An 8,989-nucleotide genomic window follows, 5' to 3' on the forward strand; every position below is an offset into this window, starting at 1 on the left:
CCCTGCGCTGTGCCTGCTCTTACCTGGCTCGAACACTTAGATATAAAGCAGTCCTTTTCCATCTGATCCCCCTCTGCTGTTATCACCCATCACTCTGTCTACCCTTCTGCCTCTTTCCTCACCCTGACTTTCTCTGCCTGCGGCCCATCTTTGCCTTCACAGGCAAGCACAGCATGCTCCTTGTTTCCCTGGAGGTCCAGGTGGTACCAACCGCACTGCAACTGATGAAATGAATGTTTCCTCCTTCCTTAGTTTCTTCCTTAGGGGAGAACTTGACCTGAAAACAGTGTCTGAGAAGACTACTTCTCTCACATCGCTAGTGGGTGGGGAGGACCTTGGTTCAGAGAGGAATTCCCTGGCTGCTCCACCAGACACCACTGTCTGGGGGCTTCCGAATATATCCTTCATTCAACAGACAGGCTCATCACTTGTCCCAAATTAAAGCGCTTTGAATGCTTGGAGGGTTAGCGTTTAACAGTTGTGAGTTTTAAAATAGATCAAATTCCTTCATTCCCCCTTCTAGTATTTCATGGTCAGGAAGAGGCAGAGACACACACAGAAGGAAATGGGGACTGATCTGAGCTCCTGACAAGACTCATTCATCTGACCCTGGATTCATAGTCACAGCCACCCAGTGTATGCCTGCTTTCTTTTCCATCCATCCCCCTTCTTTCTCCCTTCCTTCCTTCCTACCTTCTTTGCTCCTTCCCTTCTTCTTTTCCTCCCTTCCTTCTCCCCACCAGTATTATTTACAAGGTAAGAGGAAAATATAAGCGCTAAAAAACTTGAATTGCTTGGTAACATGGGAGCATATTTACAACACTCTGTTGGGTTCTTTTCCCTAACCAAAGTCTTCACCTTCGTAGGAAAGCCTGACTTTTCTGGACTTACCCTATACTGAAGGTGACTGGTAGGAATTCATGTATTACCTCTTCCTGAGGCACTTTCATCATCGTCGCTTTTAAAAGCCCAAAGACCTCGAGCATTTAACATGTAATAGTAGACAAGAGGTACAGGTGTTTGAGGGAGGAGGTCCCACCCAGCGCCTGAAGATGCCTCTGAGTTATCCAGAGAGACAAATAATGACAACAAACATCTCTCTTTCTCTTTCATCTACCTTTATTGGAGAACAACAAATATCAAAATAAAGCTTAATCAAAAATTTGTAACTCACAATGTTTTCAAAGACAAAACACACACTGGTTCCAAATCCAGAGGATGACCCGTCATCTGTGAGAGATTTGGGGCAGTGCAGTCAGACTGTGCCTTGCGAGACGATGACCCAGAGACAGGGCCGGTCAGCACACATCCTAGAACAAATCTGCTTCACACAGAGGGGCTTCCAGCAATGTCAAGGGAACCTCAGGGGCATAAGATTCTGTTTTCTCAGAGAAACAATGCAATCCATGGTGTCTCTGGGCGATTAAGATTTGGACAAACTTCAGGAGCAAAAGTTGGGTCAAAATAGTAGGTGCCGAATGTCCAATCCCAAGGAAAATTAAGTCAGGAAGAGCTCAGAGTACAAGAAGCAACCTCTGGTGTGTGGTGACTGCCCCAGTCAATGAGCAAAGGGAAAGAACCATTCTAGCTCATTGACCATCATGCCTAAAATGGGCCAATCCTTTATGCAGAAAATAGGTGATTGAAGAGAAGCAGAAGAGACCAGAAAAAGTGAAACTCAAGCTTCCATTTCCAGTGTCAGTTTACATGGATTAGCTCATTTAATTTGATCAATAACACGAGAGGCTGGTGTTATCATTATCCTTGTTTTTACAGCAGAGGAAATAAGACCCAGAGTCAGGAACAGGACTAAGACTCAAGCCCACATCTTTTCTTATATTCTATCCTCTCCTGATTCTTAAGCAGGACTGACTTGCAAGTCCAGAAGCATAGGGTGAAGGAAGCTCGCTGGCCCGTGAGGGAAGCTGGCATCTGACTGTTTCTGTGGGGCCAGGGTGGCAGTCAGGGAGCAGGTGGGGTGGCTGGGGAAACCAACACTGATGGAATTCAGGATCTCAGCCACCACATGGACATGGCGGGCCACGTGCGCACTCATGAGGGCACCTTCCCCAACTTCGGCAGAGGAGAGGGAAGACTCTGGAAACCAACCAGAGAGGGCAAGTCGCCCCAAATGGAAGCAGCAGCTGTGCCAGGTTCAGGGGTTGCAGAGTCCTGGGAGCTGCCCGGGTGGTTCTTCTGAGGGTGGGATGTGAGTGCTGGGCAGGCTGGGCTTGGTGGGCCTGGCTAGACCTGGTCCCAAAGGTGATGGGCCACTGAAGAGTGTGAAGCAGTTAAAAACAAAACCAAACCTTAAGTGTTTCAAGCAAGTTGAGCCCTGGGATTTTGCTGGGGCATGGCAGATCTTGGTGTCACTCACCCAGAGAGAAAACCAGGGGAAGCGTTCAGGATATGTAGGGAAAAGCCAAGGTTGGGAACCAGGAGGAGTAGACCCTCAGATGCCCAAGTCACTACCATGTGTCATTGTTTATATTTTTAAACCATTTTCATGCCTATGATCTAACTTTGCATGTCACAGCCACTCTGCGTAGGTAAAAGGCATCATCTCACTGGTGAGAAAAGTGAGGCAGGAAAAGCTCTAATGATTGGCTCAAGGTCACAACATTCTGAGTCCCCATTCAGAACAGGCTCTTTAGACCCTGCAGCAAAATTCAGTCACCGCTTTCCTAAGCAATGACTTATGGGTGACTTGCGAGTGCCTTTTAAAATTCAGTCATTGTTGTCCTGGTCTTTTCGCTTTTAAGTCAACATCCCGTGTGGTCTATTAGGGAGCAAATATATTTTCCTTTATTTTATACTCGAACCCTTGAAATGACTATTTAAATATTTTAACTACAATTTCTCTCAATTTCATTGTCCGTGTCAAAGCATTTGACTAAAATGTAGCACAACTATGGTTCCTTTCAAGGGGGTCAAAATGTTTTCTGTGGATGGAAACGTTCCCTATGAATGAAGATGAAAGAAGCTTTGTTGTACTCTTCCTTGGGGAATCTTTCTAGGGTTATTACCAAAGTCAAGAATAGATCAGAAATGGAGAAAAGGTAGGAATATCAAGAAGAGCTTTCATGGAAAATTGAAATTATTCCTTTTAAAGTTCACAAATCCCACCTTGATGATAGACCGCCCCCAGTCTCGCAGGATAGCTCTTCCCAGGTAGAAAAGTAGTGATCATGAGGTGATTCTGAGGCAACTGTGATTGATGTCAGCAGGTCCAGATGGTGATATTTTATGAAAAATTTAAAGGACATTTGTTAAGCTGATTCAATAGCAGCAGCCCTGGGCTCAGTGGGGCTGGGGGATACAAGAAGTGTGCATCATCTGTGAAGGTGTTTGGGCCCAGTTAGGGATGGAAATGCTAGTGATTTGAGTTTTGCACACAAGGGTTTCCCGCCTCTGGGCCACAGACCGGTACCTCCTGTCAGATCAGCAGCAACATTAGATTAGAAATAAAGTGCACAGTAACTGTCATGCACTTCGATCATCTGGAAACCATCCCTCCACCAGGTCCATGGAAAAATTGTCTTCCGCGAAACTGGTCCCTGGTGCCAAAAAGGCTGGGAACTGTACATGCTCGGTGCTCATAACAAACACCACTTCCTGTCTGTATCCCACAAACCCTGCTGTAAACACAGGACTATTGGGAAGATGCGGTGATTCCCAGTGACCAGGTGGCTGCCCCAGTTTTGCATCCCAGTTCTTTGTCTCTGAATGAAGGGCTCTCATCACTAACCCAGATAGGAAATAGCTCTGCAGTGACCTAGTCCCAGGGCAGATTCCTGCTGTCATCCAAGATATAGGAATTCAGAGTTAGGACAATGATTCTCTGGGGCTCGAGTTATGCTGGGTTTGTGGTAATGAATCCACCTGCCAATGATGGATACTCAGTGGATGCTGGTTCAATCCCTGAGTCAGGAAGATCCCCTGGAGAAGGAAATGACAACCCACTCCAGTATTCTTACCTGGGAAGTCCTACAGACAGAGGAACCTGATGGAGTTGCATAGGGTTGCAAAGAGTCAGACTGAGCATGCAGGCACTGTTCAGTGCTTCATAGAAGAGATGAAATATGGACATTTTAGTGCTTCTTTAACCAGTGAAGATGTTATAGAAATGTTTTCAAGGAGGAAATGCCTTTTTCATAGAGACTTGACTGGTTGACTGAACTTTTCTTTCTTGGGTTAAACATAGCCACTTCTCTTGCATCCTGAGGCATCCGCTCTCCTGGTGGAGACACGTGAGCATGGCCAGGGGCCTGGAATGTCCCAAGAGGGTAAGAATAGCCAGATGAGCGACGGCTGCTGCTGGCCTCTGGTCACTGCAGTTGTCAGGAAGGCTTTGCCTCAAACAGCTCGGGGCCGCCTCCACTGGAGACAGAAGAACAACCTTGTGCTCCTGGGCTTGAATTGTCCCTTTAGTACCTCCAGCTCTCACCTGGAAGTATTTTGTAGCAAAGATACACATATTCTTGCAAAGATTTCCCACCTCCTTGGACAACACAAGCTCTGGACAGCTCCAGTCACCTTGAGTCTGTGACCCCCTGGAAGCATGGACCAGTCGGACCTGCTGGGGTTCCTTGTCATCACCCTAAATTGCAACGTGACCATGGTGGGTGAGTAGTACAAACCCCTGCAGAACACGGGTTCTGCCTTGGATCACTTTTCCTGGTCCTTCTCCACGACGAAGGCTTGCCTATCCCTGGAGGACAGGGAGCCATGGCTCAAATTTTCCTCTAATTCTCCATCATTTAATGAGGCTCCCCATCATTTAAGCATGTCTTGGGGGTGAGCAATATTTCTCTCAAGAGGTGTCTTCTTGCTAACATTTGGGGGCTAAGTGGGAGGGATATGTTTATGTAACTCTTCTTTGGCTACTAGGAAAAGAAACAATACAAAGTTAAGAAATTCATGCCTTGAGTCAGCTCGCTTGTTCATCTTTTTTAGGGATTATCCTTGAAGCTCCATTTGTAAAGATTAGTAAATTCTCTTGTGTACTTTAAACCAAATCCCAATTTTAATTTTAGCCTTTTTCCTCTAACAATGAAAGTAATAAAGTTTTGATTTATTTGAGTTTGATGTAGCCAAGTTAAATTTTCAGAGAGGTGTGGCTACCCTGATAAAGGTATTGAGAAAAGGATTAAAATATATCCATGAAGTGGCTAATATTTTTCTTGTTCGTTGCTTTTTAAACTAAGCCAACTTAGTTTTAAAAGTTTGAGTTAATGACTTTATCACATAATTATCATGCAATTCTTGAGTTGAACTGACTTCGTTGATAAAAGAATTTAATTCTTCTGATGTCAGGTGATTTCTGCATCTCATCACAAAACAAAATATTTACAAGTTATTTTGACTGGTCCTTCAACATATTCCAAACTTGTTGATTCATGACATGAAAATAGGACTTGGAAGTGATTTTGATTTCTAGGTTAGCCTCACACATTCACGATGAGTTGAAGAAAGACAAAACCTCAATTCATAATAGTTGGAATAGGGGGAAAGGAGTTCTGAACAATTGAAGAGTCTAAAAACTGAATGTTCTTCAAAAAATCTGATTTCAAGGGCCATAAAGCAACATTAAACACAAGTCCTGCAATTACATCGGAGAAGGCAATGGCACCCCACTCCAGCACTCTTGCCTGGAAAATCCCATGGACAGAGAAGCCTGGTGGTGGGCTGCATTCCATGGGGTCGCTGAGAGTCGGACATGACTGAGCGACTTCACTTTCACTTTTCACTTTCATACATTGGAGAAGGAAATGGCAACCCACTCCAGTTGTTCTTGCCTGGAGACTCCCAGGGACGGGGCAGCCTGGTGGGCTGCCGTCTATGGGGTTGCACAGAGTCGGACACGACTGAAGCGACTTAGCAGTGGTAGCAGCAGCAATTATATAAGGATCATGTGGACTATTACCATAGAGAAAACTCATTGAAAATAGTAGCTTTTATTTGCTATACACAACTACAGGAAAGCACTAACATCTTTGAAAAAGTTCACTCTTTAATAGGAAGACTTTATTTACATCAGCCCAACTTTCTAGAATTTTCAGCCCAAAGTCTGAACTAGCTGAGCCAGATTAAACATTTTAGTTATCTGTGCTTCTTTAAATCTGTCAATTTCAAAGCATTTTACAAACAAGTATAGACATACCTCATTTTATTGTGCTTCCCAATATTACTTAAAAAAAACAAAACAAAACAATTGAATGTGGCAACCCTGCCTTAAGCAAGTCTTTGGTGCTGTTTTTCTGACGGCATTTGCTCACTTCATGTCTCTGTGCCCCAATTTGGCAATTCTCGAAATATTTCCAAGTTGTTAATTGTTACTAAATTTATTCTGATGAACTGTGTGATCAGTGATCTTCAGTGTTAATACCATCACTGTCTGAAGGCTCAAAGGATGGTGAGCAATTTTTAACAATGAAGTATTTTTTAGTTAAGATGTGTACATTGTCCTTATAAAGCTGCTGCTGCTGCTAAGTCGCTTCAGTCGTGTCCGACTCTGTGTGTGACCCCATAGACCCACCAGGCTCCCCCATCCCTGGGATTCTCCAGGCAAGAACACTGGAGTGGGTTGCCATTTCCTTCTCCAATGTATGAAAGTGAAAAGTGAAAGTGAAGTCGCTCAGTCATGTCCGACTCTTAGCGACCCCATGGACTGCGGCCCACCAGGCTCCTCCGTCCATGGGATTTTCCAGGCAAGAGTGCTGGAGTGGGATGCCATTGCCTTCTCCGCCTTATAAAGCTACTGCACACTTAATAGACCAAGGTAGAGTGAAAACATAGCTTTTATATGCACTGGGAAATAAAAAAATCCTTACGACTCGCTTTATTGGGGTGGTCTGGATGGAAAGCGGCAGTGCCTCTAGGGTGAGCTTAATTGAGCCCAGGGTCCACACGCTGTAAGTGCTGGTTAGATATTCACCCAGTAAGCCAACTGGCTGATAGTCTTGCTGTGACTTCAACACGTTTATCTACTTAGTTCTCCAGTCTCGGTTCTCCATTCCCCTCAATAAGGACTTAGAACTACTACGAGGAGATGTATTTGTATGGCTGTAATGGTGCCCTTCCTGCTGCTTCTTCCCAGGGAAGATCTGGCTTATCTTCATGGTGCTGCTGAGGATGGTGGTGCTCATCCTAGCCGGGTCACCCGTCTACCAGGACGAGCAGGAGAGGTTCGTCTGCAATACTCTGCAGCCGGGATGCGCCAACGTCTGCTACGACATCTTCGCCCCCGTGTCCCACCTGCGATTCTGGCTGATCCAGAGCGTGTCTGTTCTCCTTCCGTCCGCGATCTTCGGCGTCTACGTGCTGCACAAAGGAGCTGAGCTGGCCGCACGCAGATCCCGTGGGCTGGAGGATGCCTCTGAGGACCATGACGCCCCGGGGCTGACCCCTGGGGCTAGGCGCTGCCTGACGGTGCCGGACTTCTCCTCGGGCTACGTGGTCCACCTCTGCCTCCGGACCTTGACCGAGGCAGCTTTCGGTGCCCTGCATTACCTCCTCTTCGGATTCTTGGTCCCCAAGAGGTTCTCTTGCACGCACCCTCCTTGCACCAGCGTGGTGGACTGTTACGTCTCCCGACCCACGGAGAAGTCCATCCTGATGCTTTTCGTCTGGGCGATGTGCGCGCTGTCTTTCCTACTTACTGTCGCCGACCTGGTCTGCAGCGTGTGCTGGAAGACGCAAGGGCGACCCGGTGAGGCCCGGAGGAGACCGTGTCCAGGGGCAAGGGATGCGGCGCCTGAGGGACGCGGGGCGCGGGAGGGGCTGGGGGTGCACGAGGGACGCGGGGAGCGTGCTCGCACGGGCCTGGGGACCCGAGGGCCGGGCGCGCACAGCCCCGCGGCGGAGTCCGCCGCGCCCGGGAGGCTGGAGCTGCCGGGAGAGGACGAGAGCGACGCGTTGTCTTCCGCCAGCGACCAGCCGCGCTTGGCCCGGCCCGGAGCGGCGGCCCTGGGGTGGGAAGAGCGGCCCTGCGCGCCGCGTGCCCAGCTCCCCGGCCCCGGCAAGTCCGAGTGGGTGTGAGTCCCGATATCCCACCCCAGGAACCCGAACGCGGCGACCATCCGCACCGCAGAAAGGCAAGCGGGCGGGACAGACGGACTTCGCAGGAGGCTCTGATGCAGCTCACCAAAGATTTAATTTCGATAAAGCCTTTAGGGGGAGGGTGGAACGTCCTAGGTGTTCAAATGCGGATGGGTTAACCCAAGAGCATCAGGCCCCTGAATTTGCTGCTCTCTGATTCTATTGTCTTATCTTACCCTGTAAGGTGCTTCGTGAGAAGCACATCCTCTTGCGTTTACAGAGCTTTGATTAATATGCTAATGTTTTCGAAGGAGTTATTTTGTTTTGTTTTGGTTTGGTTTCGGTTTGTTTTTTTGCTTAGCTAAAAACGGCGTCTGTTACGAACTTCACGCACAGAGGGATATTCGTTTAACTTCTCCAAACTCCTTTAATAAAATTAATGCTGATTGCATTGAGATCTCGCATTTCTTACTTCACTGTGTCATAGGAGAAGCCACAAATGCAGGAGATCTGGCTAAAAAACATTGGGGTCTTTTGTGGGGGTATCTTGAGTGGTTATTGCATGTGGGTGTGAGGTGCACAAGCTGAGGAGTGGCCACTGACTTGCTTAGTGTTGCTGGGCATGTTGGCTGGGTGGCTGTCCTTACTGAGCAGAGGGGAGCACTTTGGCTGCTGATGGCAAAACTTGAGTTGTCACAGGGCTTCCAGTCCTGGCTCTGACTCTCCCCTGACCCTGGGGAGAGTCCTACCGTTAGGGCTGCCCTAAGGGTCTTCATTCATGTCCCAAATGAGAAAGGCTGGGGGTGTTCCAGCCTTGCATTGTGTGCTGATGAACTGGGGAGAGGGTACCCTACAGACACAGTACTGTCATCTTCCAGGGGAGCTCCCCGCCATCGAGCCAAAAGTTGGGGTAAGGCTGTTCCTCTTCACCAGGAGGCAAGGAAGAGCC

The 8,989-nt window shown here is 47.7% G+C and overlaps 1 protein-coding gene across 1 annotated transcript; it reads left to right on the forward strand.

Moving 5' to 3' along the window:
* The first annotated feature begins 7,047 nt into the window (after positions 1 to 7,047).
* On the forward strand, positions 7,048 to 8,040 carry GJD4 (gap junction protein delta 4). The gene has a single exon (XM_061435572.1). The coding sequence runs from the start codon at positions 7,120 to 7,122 to the stop codon at positions 8,038 to 8,040; it is 921 nt and encodes a 306-aa protein (XP_061291556.1). The 5' UTR covers positions 7,048 to 7,119.
* Positions 8,041 to 8,989: the final 949 nt, after the last annotated feature.

This window comes from Bos javanicus, chromosome 13 (genome assembly GCF_032452875.1).
Source record: "Bos javanicus breed banteng chromosome 13, ARS-OSU_banteng_1.0, whole genome shotgun sequence".
NCBI classification, from domain to species: domain Eukaryota; kingdom Metazoa; phylum Chordata; class Mammalia; order Artiodactyla; family Bovidae; genus Bos; species Bos javanicus.

Bases quoted from the DNA above. Each gene is read 5' to 3' on its own strand.
- GJD4 (XM_061435572.1), top strand. From the start codon at position 7,120: ATGGTGCTGCTGAGGATGGTGGTGCTCATCCTAGCCGGGTCACCCGTC.